The sequence below is a fragment of the Leucoraja erinacea genome, chromosome 1, assembly GCF_028641065.1.
Source record: "Leucoraja erinacea ecotype New England chromosome 1, Leri_hhj_1, whole genome shotgun sequence".
NCBI lineage: Eukaryota > Metazoa > Chordata > Chondrichthyes > Rajiformes > Rajidae > Leucoraja > Leucoraja erinaceus.
Window position 1 is genome coordinate 108,829,293 of NC_073377.1, and position 18,094 is coordinate 108,847,386.

Here is an 18,094-nt window from a genome sequence, read left to right on the forward strand (position 1 = left end):
ATTTTATCTTGCACTAACCGTTTTTCCCTTTATCGTGTATCTGTACACTGTGGACGGCTCGATTGTATGTATTGCAGCTTTTCACTGTACCTGGGTAGACGTGGCAATAAATTAAAATTAACAGAGTCCAGACGTCTTGATGAGAACGGGTGTCAGGGGTTAGAAAATAAATCTGTGCAGCAGTCGGTTATTCGGCCCTTCGAGCCAGGATTATGGGGAGAAGGCAGGACAACGGGATCAGGAGGCAGAGATCAGCCACGGTTGGATGGTGGTGGGATGAATGGCCCAATACCTTGTGAACCAAGTGGTGCAGCAGCGGCCCAGCGGGTCGGTCAGCGCCTGTGGACTCCAGGGCCCGGGGACCAGGCAGCGTGGGCCGGCTGGTGACGTCAGCCGCAGCCCAGCGGCGGCGTCCTCGTCACGTGACGCGGACCCACCACACACCCCCCTCACGTGATCCAGCGCCAAGGCGGGCACTTCCGGTCGGATCGTCGCATCGGATCGCTGTCAGGTAACGAGCGGCCGCGCCGGGGGCTGAGGGGCCGAGTGGCCGCACCTGGGAAAGAGGGGCCGCGCCGGGGGCTGAGGGGCCGAGTGGCCGCACCTGGGAAAGGGGGGCCGGGCGGCCGGCCGGCGCTGGAGCAGCCGATGCTGAACGTGTCCCGACCCCCTGAGCGGCGACTGCGGCTCACTGGAAGCTTCTAGCACCTCCGGCCGGGGGTCAGCTGACCGCAGCCGCCCCAGGACCCGACCCTCTCCTCCCCGACACAGACCTCTCTCCCCCCCCCGGGACACACAGACCCCTCTCACTCCCCCCCGACACAGACCTCTCTCCCCCCGGGACACACAGACCCCTCTCTCCCCCCCCCCCCGGGACACAGACCCCTCTCTCCCCCCGGGACACACAGACCAGGGACAATGGCATAAACAAGAGTCTGAAATATCAATGTCGAACCTCTGCTTCTAGACCTACCCACTTGACCAATCTTTAGCGATCAGCCAAAATCCTTCAGAGCGGCTTTTTGTATCATATTTCTAAACACTCCTGTAAGTTTGGCATATTTTACTATATTAATTCCTTTATATACACACAAGAAGTCGATGTGGTTGGTAACTTGTAGCTGTATATTAACGGCATGGATTTATATCTTATACTTCACTTCCCCAAAATTAGTTTCCTGGCTCTCTGTTTTACAATACTACAAGATGTTTGCATCAATACATTTTGAACATTTTCTTTTAATTAACAACAATGCATGTGAGGAATTTGAAAGAGGCAGGTTGCTGTTACCGTAGCGTCCTCCAGAACTTTAATGAACAAAGGGCGGCATAGTGGTGCAGCGGTAGAGCTGCTGCCTTACAGCGCCAGAGACCCGGGTTTGATCCTGACTACAGATGCTATCTGTATGGAGTTTGTACATTCTCCCTGTGACCATGTGCGTTTTCTCCGGGTGCTCTGTTTCCTCCCACACTCCAAAGACAACAGGTTTGTAGGTTAATTGGCCACAGTAAAATTGTAAATTGTCCCTAGTGTGTAGGATAGTGGGCTGGGGAGATCGCTGGTCGGCGCTGACTCGGTGGGCCGAAGGGCATGTTTCCGCGCTGCATCTCGAAAGTCTAAAAACGTTGTGAGTGGGAAATTCTAACCAGGATTTCATTCTTTGGAGTGTAGAAGGCTGAGAAGTGATCTTAAAGTGTATAAAATCATGACGGGAATAGATAGGGTGAATGCACAATCTTTTACCCAGGGTAGTGGAATAAAGAACCAGTGGACATGGGTTTAAGGTGAGAGGGGAAAGATTTAATAGGAACCCGAGGTGGTTTCACACAGCTGGTGGCGGGTACTATCAGAACATTTAAAAGACCCCAAAGTGGGTACATGGCTAGGAAAGGTTTAGATGGATATGGACCAAACGCTAGCAAATGGGACTGGTGTAGATGGGGCATCGTGGTCCATAGACATTGGGCTGAAAGGTCTGATTTTGAGCTATATGACTAGGAATCTGAGAGTTTTCTGAAGATGTTCCCAAGAAGATTGATGAGTTAGAACAGTATATGTTGCGTTTATGGACTTTAGCAAGGCCTTTGACATGGTCGTATGGTGGGCTAGTCTGTAAGGTGTTGGTTCCCCTGGTGTTTTTTACCTACATTAATAATTTGGATGGTAATATTAACATTGCTAGTAAATCTGCAGATGGCGCCACAATTGGTGTTATCGAGGCCATGAGGAATGATATTCTAAGTTTATAACAGGATTGCGATCAGTTGAGAAGGTGGGCCAAGGAATGGCAAATGCAATTTAATACGGGCGGTGTGGGATGTTGCATGTCAAACCAGGGCAATACTTACACACTAGAGAGTGTTGTGGAACATAGAGATCCTGAAAATGACAGTTCAGGTGGACAGTGTGGTGAAGAAAGCATCCGACACACTTGCCTCTATTGGGAAAGATATTGACTCCAAAAGTTGGGACATCATGATATAAATGTACAAGTCGTTGGTGAGACCACTGTATGCTGTTCTGGTTGCCCACCTACAAGAAGGATGTCATAATTTGGAAAGGGAGCATAAGAGATTCACCTGATGTTAGTTGGACTTTCTGGCTTGAGTCATTGGGACTGGTAGGATAGGCTGGGCCACATTTCTTTGGAAAAGACTAGGAGGCTGAGCGGTAAACTTATTGAAGTATACAAGATCATGAGGGCCATGGATAAAGTAAATGCTCAAGATTGTGAAATGAGAGGACATAGGGTTAAGATGAGAGGGGAGAGATTTAAGAGGAACCAGTGGCAGCGTTTTCACTTGGAGGGTAATGAGCTGCTAGAGGAAGTTATAGAAATGGATATACAGGTGCACAACCTTTTATCCGAAAGCCTTGGGACCAGACACTTCTCGGATTTCGGAATTTTTCGTATTTCGGAATTGAAGATTTTTGGCGTAGATTAGGTAGGTAGCGCGGGCGGCTTGAATAGTCTGGAGCGGCTGCCTCCTCCCCGGAATCATTGTAAATCATTGTCGTATGGTGGGCTAGTCTGTAAGGTGTTGGTTCCCCTGGTGTTTTTTACCTACATTAATAATTTGGGGAATCATTGTAAATCATTGCTTAAATGTTAGTCAGTTAGTTTGGAGGGATTTTATGTGGTGGGGGGGGGGGGGGGGGGGGGGAAAGGGGTGAACTTTAATTCTTAGTCCCCTACCTGGTCGGAGAGGCGGGGAGCGGGCAATGCCTTACCGGGTCGCCGTGCAGTAAGCTCCGGAGTGCTGTGGCCGCCGACTCCCAACACCGCGGAGCTGAGGCTGCAGGCGTCCAGCCGCGGGCGCCGGTTGGAGCTCCAACCCCGGCAACTACCCCTGGCTGCGCGGCGCTCCAAATCCAGCGCCGCCCGCGACCGGACGCCCGCAGCCCCAGCTCCGCGATGTTGGTAGTTGGCGACCACAGCGCTCCGGAGCTTACTGCACGGCCGTGGGTCGTTTCGGGTCAAGTTTGGCGCCAAACGCGAGCTTTGGTGTGCAGACGACATCCTGGAAAAAATATCCGGTTTTCGGAGCTTTTCGGTTTCCGGAACTCCGGATAAAAGGTTGTGCACCTGTAATTCAAAGGCACTTGGATACATATGGATAGGAAGGGGTTAGAGGGATATTGGCCAAATGCAGGCAAATGTGACTGGCCCAGTATGCTAACTTGGTCAAGAACAGGTGGGTAAAAGGGCCTGTTTTCATGCTATACAGCTCTATGACTAAATAAAACGATTGGATAACCTCATGTCAATTGCAAAAGATCTGGATTCCTTAGCAAAAGACAATTTTAATTGGGTAGTTTTATTAGATAGTAGGCACAAGAAAGAAAAAAATGTCTCATTTGCAAGACAGTAGCAACTTGCACTTGCACAGCACCTATCGTGTAGAAAAGTTTCAATGGTCACAAAATAAAAAATTTAAACCAAGATACATAAGTTTCTTTCTGCTTAGTTTGAGTATAGGAGCATCTAAAATGAGAAAGTTGGGGGCAGCAGAATATCTGTGGCGTTGGGATGGTTCAGTGGATCAATGGTGCTTTTATTGTCACGTGCAAAATGCTAACAGTGAAATTCTTCTTCATACAATCCAGTAGAGATTTGTCATGCCCCCTACCCAGCAAGAGTTCAGTAATAATCTACTGTTCGCATGCAACAGGTGCCATGTTTTGGCGCCATCTTCAAAGTCCACAATCTAGTTCTTAAGAGCAATGCCTGTTCAGGCAGACCCCATGCTTTTGTGGGCCGCCAGCCATCGCCTTCCTTAGACGCCACGTCCCTCTCCTCGGCCGTCCACCTTTGCTCCCTGAGGGCGCCTCCCGCAGCCGACCACAAGAGCACAATAGGCCAGACCTCGGTTCTCTCTCCTCTCTTACTGGCTCCATCCTCCAGGTCTCTGGTTTTCAGGGGACGAGCAGGGGCGGCACGGCAGCTTCCCCCTTTCAGGCCGGTGGTCCGCCGGGTCCCAACGAGCAGGGTACCTGCTCAGCACTGCCTCCTGCAAGCCAAGTTCCGCCGGGTCTTGTGTTCAGCCGCGCCGTCCGTCAGGGGGCCCCCCCTGAAGCCATGATCTGCCAGGTCTAGAGTTTGACTGCGCTAGGGCCATGGCCTCCTGGGACCTTCAGTTGCTGAACAACAAGGTTGCTGAAGTCATCAGTGGTGTGGTTAGAATTGGGGGTGCTGAAGTTAACATCGAAGGAGCACACGTCTAGGAGTTGTAGGCTGGCGGATGTTGGAGATGAAATACTGAACCCATGGAGGTACTTGCAAGATAATTGTGTTCACAGCTAGATTACAGTGCAGAATAAAGAAGGCAACTAAATGCAAGTAAACGGTTCCATATTTCAGAACTTACTTTCACGCCTAATACAAAGTTTAAAATAAATATACTGTTTTTCTTAAAGGTTCATTCACTCTCTTTGTATCTGTGATTTGGGCTCACTCATTAAGTGAACGTTAAGTATGATGAACAAAAAATAAAGTGCTGGAGGAACCTATCGGGTCAGGCAGCATCTGTGAAAGAAAATGGACAGATGATGTAAATTACATGATTATTTCAATGTAATAGCAAGAAGAATAACTGTAAATGCTCATCTACATTTCAGAATCGAGTTCACCTTGTGTGAAGTAAAGAAAAAATGGCAGATGTAAGTAATATTTTATTAATTTCTAAAAGGAAATTGCCTGAAATTGTTGTTAAATTGTATGAAAATAATGCTTTTGACTTCCAAGCACTATGACGCAAATTAATGCTCCAGTAATCCTCCGATATGCACTTACTACACTATTCATCCAAGCTCGTGTGAAACAGTGATTGTTCTCAATATAATCTATACTGCAAATTTTGAAGCAGACCAAAATCTAATGTTATGTTTAGGAAGGAACTGCAGATGCTGGTTAACTGAAAATAGACACAAAGTGCTGAAGTAACTTAGCAGGTCAGGCAGCATCTCTGAAGAAAAAGAATGTGTCATTTCGGGGTTGAGACCCTTCTTCAGACGTCTCGACCCAAAACATTACTTATATTTTTTCTCCAGAGATGCTGCCTGACCTGCTGTTACCCCAGCATTTTGTGTACTAATATTATGTTGTTGTGCGTGACATCTGTTGAGCATACGGGCAGGGTATATATTTTTAATTCCATATTCCAAACTAAAATTGCAGCAATGGTAGTTGGCTTGACTCTGAGGCATAATTTTACATTTCTACAATGGTGTGTGCAGAATATAGACAAAATATCTGTGACAAAAGATTTGCTTTATGCCATGTTTGAAAGTGGTGGCGCAGCTGGTAGTGCAGCTGCCTCACAGCGCCAGAACAGAGAACACAGCACAAGAACCGCCCTTTGGCCCACAATGTCAGTGCCGAACATGATGCCAAGACCATCTCATATCTACCTGCACATTAGTTTAGTTGAGAGATACAGCATGGAAGCAGGCCCTTCGGTCCACCATCTGTGCTGACCAGTGATCACCCATACACTAGTTCTATCCTACACACTTGGGACAATTTACAGAAGCCATTTAACCTACAAATCTGCACGCCTTTGGAATGTGGGTGGAAACCAGAGCACCTGGAGGAACCCACATGGTCACAGGGCGAACACAGACAAGCACCTGTGGAAGGGTCGAACCCGGCCAGGATCAATTTTCGGCATGGACTCGGTGGGCCTTAGGTTCTGTTTCCTTGCTTTATCTCTAAACTAAACTTTTTTTACTGATTAATTTCTCCTCTGTTCAATTTCCTCTATTTTCATTGAGTTTCGTTGTTGTTTGAGTCTGCTAACTCCATCCCTGTCCTTGATTTTTGCCTTGGTTTGAATAAGATACTGAAATGTAGATCTAAACATGGTCAGAGCTTAGTTGTAAAGGCTGTTTAAATTTATTTGTCCTTGCCTTTCATTCTGCATAATCTGCGCAATGATAAAAATCATCTGTAATTGCTGGTGGTAGAAACATGACCGCAGTGTTATGGTCTTCAAACATTCAGGCCCATTGAAACTAGTAAATCAGATTTTAGAAGCAGAGACCAATGAGGTACCACCCCTGTAATATAGAAACAAGGCACTGCAGATGCTGGTTTTCAAATGAAGACACAGTGCTGGAGCACCTTAACGGGCCAGGCAGCATCTTAAGCGAATATTTATAGGTGATGTTTCAAGTCAGGACCCTCTTCAACGATCCCCGCATATTAACACTATCCTACACACACTAGGGACAATTTTTACATTTACCAAGCCAATTTACCTACATACCTGTATGTCCTTCCACTGTATTTTCTAAAATACAACTTCCTTCTAAACTTGAACCCTACATTGTTTATATTTACAAGGTAGAACTGATGAAGTTCCGTATATAAAATTCTAAGAGGCATAACTAAGATGGATAGTCAGAACCTTTTTCGCAGGGTGGAAATGTAAAAAACTACAGGGCATAGATTTAAAGTGAGAGGAACAAAGTTTAAAAGAGATGTACCAGGCAAGTTTTATTTATACAAAGGGTGGTGGGTGCTTGGAGCAGGCTGCCAGGAGTGGTAGTGGAGAGAGATACGATAGCAGTGTTGAAGAGACTGGATAGGCACATGGATATGCAGGGAATGGAAGGGTGTGGATTGTATAGAAACATAGAAACATAGAAATTAGGTGCAGGAGTAGGCCATTCGGCCCTTCGAGCCTGCACCGCCATTCAATATGATCATGGCTGATCATCCAACTCAGTATCCCGTACCTGCCTTCTCTCCATACCCCCTGATCCCCTTAGCCACAAGGGCCACATCTAACTCCCTCTTAAATATAGCCAATGAACTGGCCTCAACTACCCTCTGTGGCAGAGAGTTCCAGAGATTCACCACTCTCTGCATGAAAAAAGTTCTTCTCATCTCGGTTTTAAAGGATTTCCCCTTTATCCTTAAGCTGTGACCCCTTGTCCTGGACTTCCCTAACATCGGGAACAATCTTCCTGCATCTAGCCTGTCCAACCCCTTAAGAATTTTGTAAGTTTCTATAAGATCCCCTCTCAATCTTCTAAATTCTAGAGAGTTTATTACAAAGGAAGTAATAATAGACTTCAGGAAGAACAAAACGGACATGGTACCATTGACTATCAGAGGGGACTGTGTAGAGAGGGTGGCGGATTTCCGCTTCCTGGGAATCCATATTGAGGAGGACCTGACGTGGAGCGTGAACACCACTACGCTGCTGAAAAAGGTCCAGCAGAGACTGCACTTCCTGAGGGTGCTCAGGAAGAATAACATCACTCAGAGACTGCTGCTGTCCTTTTATCGGTGCTCCATTGAGAGCATACTAACATACTGTGTATGCGTGTGGTACACCAGCTGCACAGCGGCTCAGAGGAAAGCGCTCCAGAGGGCCATTGACAACGCCCAGAGGATTGTCGGCTGCTCTCTCCTTACCTTGGAATAAAGGACATATCATAAAGGACATTTCCCACCCCGGACACTCCCTGTTTGAACTGTTGCCGTCAGGCAGACGGTACAGATCTACAAGGACAAGGACAAATAGACTAAAAAACAGTTTTTACCCCACTGCTATAAAAGCACTAAATGTAGCCGCCAAGGAACGCAGGGGCGATACAGACTAAGGGACTGTGGTAACTGTGGAATCGACAGAAGGATGGAGGGTTGGGTGTGTATGCGTGCTTTGTTCGTGATATTTATTTAGTTGTTTATCTTTAATATTTTAAATTGTATGTATCGTTAGCTTTTAGAAATGTTTGAATGCTGCACTGACTGGCTGACATTTTAAATTTCGTTGTACATGGTTCATGTTACAATGACAATAAAGAAACTATTCTATTCTAGTATAAACCAAGTCTATCCAGTCTTTCTTCATAAGACAGGCCTGACATCCCAGGAATCAGTCTGGTGAACCGTCTCTGCACTCCCTCTATGGCAATAATGTCCTTCCTCAGATTTGGAGACCAAAACTGTACGCAATACTCCAGGTGTGGTCTCACCAAGACCCTGTACAACTGCAGTAGAACCTCTCTGCTCCTATACTCAAATCCTTTTGCAATGAAAGCTAACATACCATTCGCTTTCTTTACTGCCTGCTGCACCTGCATGCCTACCTTCAATGACTGGTGTACCATGACACCCAGGTCTCGCTGCATCTCCCCCTTTCCCAATTGGCCACCATTTAGATAATAAATCCGGCATGCCGGCAGAGTTCGCTTTTAGATAGGCACATGAACGCGGATGGGTATGGATTACATGCAGGCAGAAATTTAACTTGGCATTGTGTTTAGCACGGACATTGTAGACTGAAGAGCCAGTTTCTGTGCCGTACTGTTCTATTTTCATGTTTTAACATTTGCAGAATGTGCTTAAATTATTGTAACTAGATTGACCAGTTAAAAACAACAGTTTAAAATTGATTTTGTGTAATGTCTGCAATTAACTAGCCATTTATATTATGAGTTAAAATCTTTAATGGCTTTTCCAACACTGGAGCATTCAGAAATTTGAACGAACTCTTGATCTAAATTGAAAAATTACAATGTGTCATTATAAGCAAAATATTTAATTATGGTTTTGTTTTGTGCAGGACTTGAAAAGATACCTTTACAAACAGTTGCCTAGGTAAAAATATATATTCTTTCTTGTGTGCAAATCTATTTTGAAGTTAAGATCGTAGTGAGAATAATCATACAATGTATTTATTTAATATATATTTTAACTGCTGTCTTTGCATTACTTTTCAATTATTTTCTAAAATTTCTCTTCCACAAATTCAAATTTCTTATCTTTTCTGGCCACTTTATTGGATATAAAATTTACAATGAAGTAGATATCTGTCCGTTATGGCTGTAGATTTGTTACAATCGGCCATTTATATTTAAACTTTTTGAAGTAATTTCACCTCGGTTTCTCTCATTTTGATCTGTAACCCACGATAGTCTATGTGAGCCAACTAATGACGTACTCTTAGACAAACTAGCTTGGAGCTGTCATCTCATTGCCTGTATTTATTCTAAACAAAGAGTCAATGTGTTATAAATGGTGAAGGACATGACGCAGATGTGATACAAATACTTGCATTTCATGTGTTAAGGGTTGATCAGTTACCCAGGTCTTCATAAGACATAGGAGCAGAATTATGCCATTTGGCACATCGAGCCTGCTCCGCCATTCAATCGTGGCTGATCTATTTTTCCCTCTCAACCCCATTCTCCTGCCTTTTCCCCATTACTTTTGACACCCCTGCTAATCAAGAATCTTTCAATCCCTGCTTTAAAAAATACCCTATGACTTGGCCTCCTCTGTTGCCTGTGGCAATGAATTTCACAGATTAACCTTGGTCTACCTTTATTGCCTATTCCATGCATAGATGACGTTTCGGGTCAGGGCCCTTCTTTAGACCCAACCCGAAACATCACTAGTATCCATGATGAGTAGGGGAATCAAAAACCAGAGACCATAGGTTGAAGGTGAGGGGGGGAAACATATAATAGGACTTTGAGGGGTAACATTTTCACGTAAAGGGTGGTGGGTGTTTGGAACAAGCTACCGGAGGAGGGAGTTGAGGCAGGTACTATTTTAACGTTTAAGAAACAATTAGACAGGTACATAGATAGGACTGGTTGAGAGGCCAAGCACAGGCAGGTGGGACTAGTGTAGATGGGACATGTCGGTCTGCATGGGCAAGTTGGCTCGAAGGGCCTGTTTCCACACTGTATGACTCTATGGCTGAGTTCATTCTTCCCAAGGAGTCACCTGAGCTAAAGACAATGTCACCAAGCAAGTTAAAACGTGACTCAGCCTTGCAGGGCAAGAGGAAGGATGGTTGTAGCAAGATCTGGGGGTCCTGCCCGCCTTTTTGGTCTTGGAACTGATATTGTAACCATGGTATCATAATGTTCAGCGGAAAAAGGGACTCGTTAATGCAGCCTTGAGTCCATGGCAGATGTAAAGCTCAAGCTGAATACTTGCACTCAGTCTGCCAAGGTCTTTTGGATCTCCTGTTGCTAACTATTTTAACTTCCCTTCCCATTCCCACACTGATCTTACTGTCCTGGGCATGATCCATTGCTAAAGTGGGGGAACAGCACCTCATATTCCGCTTGGGTAGCTTATAACCGAATCGTATGAACATTGAACCTTCAACAACCCCTTTCCCTCCCCATCTCCCTCCCCCTCCCTTTCTCCCCCTCACCTTCCCCTTTTTTCTTTCCATCATTTACCTTGTGCCCCATCTGATTTGCACCTATTTCTCCCCTCCCCCTCCACCCACATTCCTTTCTCTGGCTTCACAATTTATAATTCTTCATTCCTTTTGTCTCATAGCTTCTGGATTTTCATCTTTGAACTTTGTCCAGCCATCTGCCTATCAGACCCCCCTCTCGTGTGGTCATCTGCCACTCTTTGTCCTGCTCCCATCTCTCTTCAAGCTTTTTCTCCCACTCCAATTACTCTGAAGAAGAGTCCCAATCCAAAGCGTTAGCTATCGATGTTCTCTCGAGATGCAGCGTGGAAACAGGTGGAAAAAGGATGGGTGATGTTTCAGGTTGGGACTCTTCTTCAGTCTGAAAGTAGAGTGGAGGGAACTGGAGGTAAGAAAAGGCCAGAACAAAGCAGATGTCCAAGAATAGGTGGAGCCCATAAGGATCCATGGTTGGCTGAGGAAGAGATGATAACTGAGGGATATGGGGATGTGAACAATGGAACTGGTAGGTTACACAGAAAAGCTGGAGAAACTCAGCGGGTGCAGCAGCATCTATGGAGCGAAGGAAATAGGCAACGTTTCGGGCCGAAACCCTTCTTCAGACTGAAGTCTGAAGAAGGGTTTCGGCCCGAAACGTTGCCTATTTCCTTCGCTAGGTCTGAAGAAGGGTTTCGGCCCGAAACGTTGCCTATTTCCTTCGCTCCATAGATGCTGCTGCACCCGCTGAGTTTCTCCAGCTTTTCTGTGTAACCTTCGATTCTCCAGCATCTGCAGTTCCCTCTTTAACAATGGAACTGGTAGGATGACTAGGGTGGGAGAGGGGGAGAAAGGGAATTCAAGGGTTAGTTGAAATTAGAGAAATCAACGTTCATACCTCTGGTGTGTAGGCTGGAGCCGCAGATAGGCACAAAATGCTGGAGTAACTGAGTGGGACAAGCAGCATCTCTGGAGAGAAGGAATGGGTAACGTTTCGGGTTGAGACCTGGGTTGTAAGGTGTCCAATGTTCATGCCGCTGGGTTGTAAGGTGCCCAAGTGAAACATGAGGTGCTGTTCGTCTGCTCCGATCCCGGCCGCAGGCAAACGAGCCGCAGCCCAGATCCGATTATGGGCCATTGGACCAATTAATCTGATCCTTGACCTTATAAACGCAGCCAGAAGGGGGAGAGAGGAAGTTGTTGGATGATTCTAGGCGCCCTTGTTTGTTATTGGAAATAAAGCCGAGTTCACCTCACTGTGTGTGCAAGTGTGTTCATTACTGATCCGGGGTCATAACCGACGCCACACTGCCTTCACTTCCTCATCTGATAGCTTGTTCCAGGTATTCACCACCCTCTGTGTGGAAGAATTTACCCCTCAGAACTCCTTTAAATTTCTCCCCGCACACTTTAAACACCCTTCTATTCCCAGCCCTGCATTTAAAGACATCTATCCTTGCTATGCCCTCATAATTTTATCAACCTCTCTTAGGTCACTCCTACATTCCAGTGAGAATAGGCCCACCCTATCCAATCTCTCCCGATAACTTCAATACTTCATCCCAGGCAACATCATGGTTTAGTAGAAACAAAGAACTGCAGATGCTGGTTTATATCAAAGAGGTACAGTGCTGGAGTAACTCAGTGGGTCAGGTGGTATCTCTGGAAAATCTATGGTTTAATGTGGAATTTTCTATGGTGAACAGGGTATGATTAAAACTATAAATATTTGATTTGCATAGAATGAGAAAGGTTTAATTTTCATTCACGTAAATGTTCCTTAGTTCCATGAATTTCAATGTTTTGACTTTTGCTGCAAGTGACTAAATAATTGTGATTATCTTACAGTGTCGAGGGCCTTCATGCTATTGTTGTGTCTGACAGAGATGGGGTCCCTGTGATTAAAGGTAATTCATGGCTCTCATTAAATCTGCACTTCTGCTGCAATATATTGTATAATCTTGATTATATAATATAGTTTAAAAAAAGTTTTTTTAGAGATACAGAATGCAGACAGACCCTTGGGCCCACCGAGTCTGTGGAATTCTCTGCCATCTGTGGAATTCTCTGCCACAGAAGGTAGTTGAGGCCAGTTCATTGGCTATATTTAAGAGTGAGTTAGATGTGGCCCTTGTGGCTAAAGGGATCAGGGGGTATGGAGAGAAGGCAGGTACAGGATACTGAGTTGGATGATCAGCCATGATCATATTGAATGGCGGTGCAGGCTCGAAGGGCCGAATGGCCTACTCCTGCACCTATTTTCTGTGTTTCTATGTTTCTATGAGTCCATGCTGACTAGCGATCATCCATACACTAGTTCTATGCGACGCACTAGGGACAATTTACAGAACCCAATTAACCTACAAACCAGCACGTCTTTCGAGTGTGGGAGGAAGGTGAGCACCCAAAGAAAACCCACGTGGTCACAGCGAGAACGTACCATCTATGTACAGACAGCACCCGTAGTCAAGATCCAACTCTGGCCTCTGGCCTCTGACGCTGGAAGGCAGCAACTCTTCCACTGCCTCGCCTCTTTATAAAAATGTAATTAAAGAACCTGGAATTATGGCATATATATTTCCAATTTGGGTAACTCTGTTCGTGGTCTGAAAGCACTACTGATCACTGTCACGGTTTAAATTCTCCGCTCTGGAGCTGACTGTGCGGCCCTTGTTTGTTCTCCCTGTTCTCTCTTGGGCTTCCTGTGGGTGCTCTGGTGTAATAGTAGAATAATTACTACTGTAGGTTGTCCCAAAACACTAAAATGGATATGTACACATTCTGTTTTCATGTTCATAGGTTACAGAATTCAGCCATTTAACCAATCAAGTCTGTTCAATCATGGCTGATCTACTTTTCCCTCTCAACCCAATTCTCTTACCTTCTCCCATTCTCTGTTTGCTGCTTTGCCACCAATTTATGAATTTTTATGTGGTTGATATGACAATTAGGATGCTGTAACCAGCATTTGATATAGAATCTGTGAGTCGTATAGTATGCAAAAAGGCTCTTCTGCCCAACTCGTCCATGCCGACTAGGATGCCCCATCTCAGCTAGTCACATTTGGCCTATAAGCCACGTGACCTTTCTTATCCGTGTACCTGTTCAAATGTCTTTTTATTGTTCTAATTGTATCTGCGTCAATTACTTCCTCCGGCGGCTCATTTCCTATACCCACTATCCTCTGTTTTAATAAAGGGTCCTTGTTCAATGGTACAGTGGGATGTTTTATTTCTGTCTGAGACTGGGTGAAAAATTGGGAGGGAACTAAGATTGCTATTGGTTGCTTGTTTAACATAAATTCTGCCTGATCTTGAATTTTTCCAATTACAATTTAATACCTACTAACAACAGGAGATTGATGTTTGTAAGAAATCTCTTTAATGAAAACTCTGGCATGATTCCTCAAATGTTAAAATAAATCACAAGAACTTTGGATTTAATTGCTGGATTGATTTACTGGAAATCTATCTTAGTTTTGCAACATTAGAACATTACATATTACACCCTGTGAGTGAAAGGGATCGTGAGGTAGTTGAAGCAAGCGAGTGGACTGATTGCTGACTACAAGTTGGGCCAGTTGCCCCATTTGCGGTTCCAGTGAAGGAATGATTCAATAGAGATGCCAGGAAATGCAGATGCTGGAACCTTGAACAAAACAAGGTTGAACGTAACTCATTGTGTCAGAGAGCATCTGTGGAGGGAATGGACAGGCGACGTTTTGGGTTAAAGAAGGATGCCAACCTGAAACGTTGCCTATCCATTTCCTTCCCAGATAGAATGATGTAGTCATACAACGTGAAAACTGGCCCTTCAGCCCAACTTGCATATGCCGACCAACCAGCCCCATCTACGTGACTGATGAAGGCAAAAAAGCTTTCTTTGTCTATTTGTGACGCCACTTTCAAGGAAAAAACATAACGATTTGATATGGGATGTTGCAGGGGTGATTTTTGAAAGCCATATTCGCCCCTTTCTTGTGCATGAGCAGGCAGCTTGCCATTGGCAAGCATGTTTGCAAGGATCTTCCATTTTTAATGTGTCTCTCCAGATTAACTGCTGCATTAATGCTGTTGGTGTGGTTGAAATTAATTGTCTCCACGGGTTATTTTTGTTCAGTTGCTAATGACAATGCACCAGAGCATGCGCTGAGACCTGGGTTCCTCTCCACCTTCGCCTTAGCAACAGATCAAGGAAGCAAGCTGGGACTTTCAAAGAACAAGAGCATCATTTGCTATTACAATTCCTACCAGGTAATTATTTTTGTTCAGTTTTTATTTTTATTTAAATAAGCAATAAAATAATTAATACTCTCCTTTAAATTCCCCACACCATTGTCATGGAGTCATGCAGCAAGGAAACAGGCCCTTCGGCCCAACTCGTCGATGCCAACCAAAATGCCCATCCATGCTAATCCTACCTGCTCACATTTGGCATATTTCCCTATAGCTTTCCTATCCATGTGTCTGTCCAAATGTCTTTTAAATGCTGCTATAGTATGCTTGGATAGAAAAGGTTTATCGGGATAACGGTCAAACGGGGACAAGTGAGACTAGCTTAGTTGGGGCATTTTGCTCGGGGTGGGAAAGCTAGGCTTAAGGGCCAGTTTCCTTGCAGTATGTGGGTCTATAGTACCTGTCTCAACTACCTCTTCTGGCATCTTGTTCCATATACTCACTACCCTCTGAGTGAAATGTTGCCTCTCAGGTTCCTTTGAAATCTTTCCTCCCCTCACCATAAACCTATGTGCTTCAGGTCGATTCCCTTCCCTGGGTAAAGACTCAGTGCATTCACTCTTATCTATTCCCCTCATGCAAGGTGGCTGCTGGGGGTGACGGATGATGTTCACGGATTCTGATTTTGGTCGAGGTGACCTTTGTGGCAAAAGTGTAAATGTTTATGCTGAAACTATTTTCATTGTGTTTTGCAGGTTGTACAGTTTAATCGGTTGCCTCTGGTTGTCAGCTTCATAGCCAACAGCACTGCCAACACAGGTACATCATTGCTGCATCAGTCCAAAATCACTTCAAGTTCCATTTTTAGTTTTCTAACCATAGTGCTGCTCCTTAGCTGGCAAATTAATGAACAATATACAATTTCAAGTCATACCTCTTACCAGCGTTCCCTTTCCTGTGCGCCCCCCAACTCCAGTGCGTACCGATTTCTCCCACTTTCACCCTCTCAGTCACACTGCTACTTTCCCTGCATTTTTACACTCATCTTCCATCCCCTATTCCTTAAATCCTCTGACCCCTAGTCTGGAGGATGCGAAATTGGGATAACGTAGAATTAGTTATGAGAGATCGTTGGTCAGCGTGAACTCGATGGGCCGAAGGGCCTGTTTCCCTGTTGTATCTCTAAACTAAAATTTAAATTGATTGTGTTTTAAAGGTTGTATCTTTTTTTTTTTAATTTAGACACATAGAGGTATACAGCATGCAAATAGTCCCTTTGGGCCACCTTGTCATGGAAACCAATTGGTGTCATTTGTGCCTTTCATAATTTTATATACATCAGGTCCCCCTTCAACCTCTGACGCTCCGAACAAAACAATCTAATCCGACCTCTCTTATTAGCCACTACAATCTAATCCAGGAAGCATTCTGGTAAACCTCTTTTGCATCCTCTTCAAAGCCTCCATATCCTGACTGTAATGTGGTGATCAGAAGTGTATGCGATAGTCATACAGCAAGGAAACAGGCCCTTCGGCCCAACTTGCCCACACCGTTCAACATGACCCATCTACTCTAGTCCCACCTGTCTGCGCTTGGCCTATAACCTTCTAAAGCTGCCCTATCCATGTACCTGACAAATGGCTCTTAAATGTTTCTGATAGTACCTGCCTCAACTACCTCCTCCAGCATCTCGTTCCATATATCCACCACACTTAGTGTAAAAATAAAAGTTACCCCTCAAGTTCCTAATAAATCTGTGCTTCAAGGAATAAAATCCAGGTTAGTCGGGAAGTCTAGCCTGCCCAACCTCTCCCTATAGCTCAGACCCTCTTTAGATTCTGTCTTTGGCAAAACGTAACCCCACTTGTTAAGAAGGGAGGGAGAGAGAAAACGGGGAATTACAGACCATCGGTAGTCTGCAGAGTCAGTTTCCACATTTGGAAAGTGGTGAAATCTTGGACAAAGTCAGCATGGATTTACGAAAGGTTCATCCGAATCGAACGAGGATGGCGTGGATAGGGGAGAACCAAAACTAGAAGGCTTAAAGGTACTCTAAATGGCATTGGGGGTTCAGGCGTCACCATTCTCTTATACAACCTGTAACTTCCCAACTTCTGTACTCACTATAGATGCAAATTGCTGGAGTAACTCAGCGGGTCAGGCAGCATCTCTGGAGACATATCATGCATGACATTTTGGTTCGGAACCCTTCTTCTGGTTGAAGTGAGTCCGAAGAGGATTTGAGTATAGGAGCAGGGAGGTTCTACTCCGACCGGAAACATCACCATAGAGCACACTTTGGGATGTCATCTATCTTCATACTATTTAGGAGATTATTCTTACTCACTACTGACTTGTTCCCGTGAATCCAGGACAAGGGGTCAGTAAGGCTGCAGTGAGGAGATTTTCCCGAGAAATAAATACAGTAGTTGAAAGGCAATTGAAGTTGGGTCCAAGGGGATGTGGATTACAGGGACAATTGATGGCGGTGCCCACTTTCTAGTGCAGATGTGCTTCATAAAGTCCTAATCTGCTCAGACCCTCACAGATTTCACCCTATCAGATGATGTTGCATTTTGTCTTCAAGGATTGATTGTCAGTTTGGAAAAGGAGCTTGCACCGTTGTTTGACGAGTTGCGCCAAGCTGTGGAGGTGTCCTGAATTGCAAGCTCTGGAAAATCCACCACTGCCTTGAACACCATGAACCTATTGGCAAGTCAATCGGCAGCATACACCTTCCCCAATTTGTACATTGTGACTTTCAAAGGTAACTGTCGAATTTAATGCTGCTAAAATGGAGACTTGCAGTGTGCATCACTTTCCTGCAAGGTTTAGCTGTAATGCTTACATTGGCTAATCCTTTGCTTGTCAACATAACTCAATCAGTTATGATTTCTTGAAGATGATTTCAATCAACTTGTTTATATGAAGAAGTTAACATTGTTTTTGGCCTCCAATTGTCATGGTACATTGGCTTAATTTTGGCGGCACATATATAAGAGAGAATCAATGTTGGATATAAATTACTATGCTGTATAAATTGCATTCATTTTGATTTTAATGCAGGAAGTGAAGATCTCAACTATTTATAATTGTAATTTTACCATGTAACTCTTCGGTTCTGATATCTTGTTATTAAGCCCTAAGAGATCAGAGTCCAGTACAATTTGGAATTAAACAGAAGCAATTGAATCTCTGCAATTTATTTGTGTGTGTGGTACTTTCAAGTAACCTGTATATCATGACAC

The 18,094-nt window shown here is 44.7% G+C and overlaps 1 protein-coding gene across 1 annotated transcript; it reads left to right on the forward strand.

Annotated features, from left to right (window-relative positions):
• The first annotated feature begins 432 nt into the window (after positions 1-432).
• lamtor3 (late endosomal/lysosomal adaptor, MAPK and MTOR activator 3) lies at positions 433-18,047 on the forward strand. The gene is made up of 7 exons (XM_055641156.1): positions 433-511; positions 5,120-5,161; positions 9,079-9,113; positions 12,520-12,578; positions 14,791-14,924; positions 15,602-15,665; positions 17,434-18,047. The coding sequence occupies exons 2-7, from the start codon at positions 5,153-5,155 to the stop codon at positions 17,505-17,507; spliced, it is 375 nt and encodes a 124-aa protein (XP_055497131.1). The 5' UTR covers positions 433-511; positions 5,120-5,152; the 3' UTR covers positions 17,508-18,047.
• Positions 18,048-18,094: the final 47 nt, after the last annotated feature.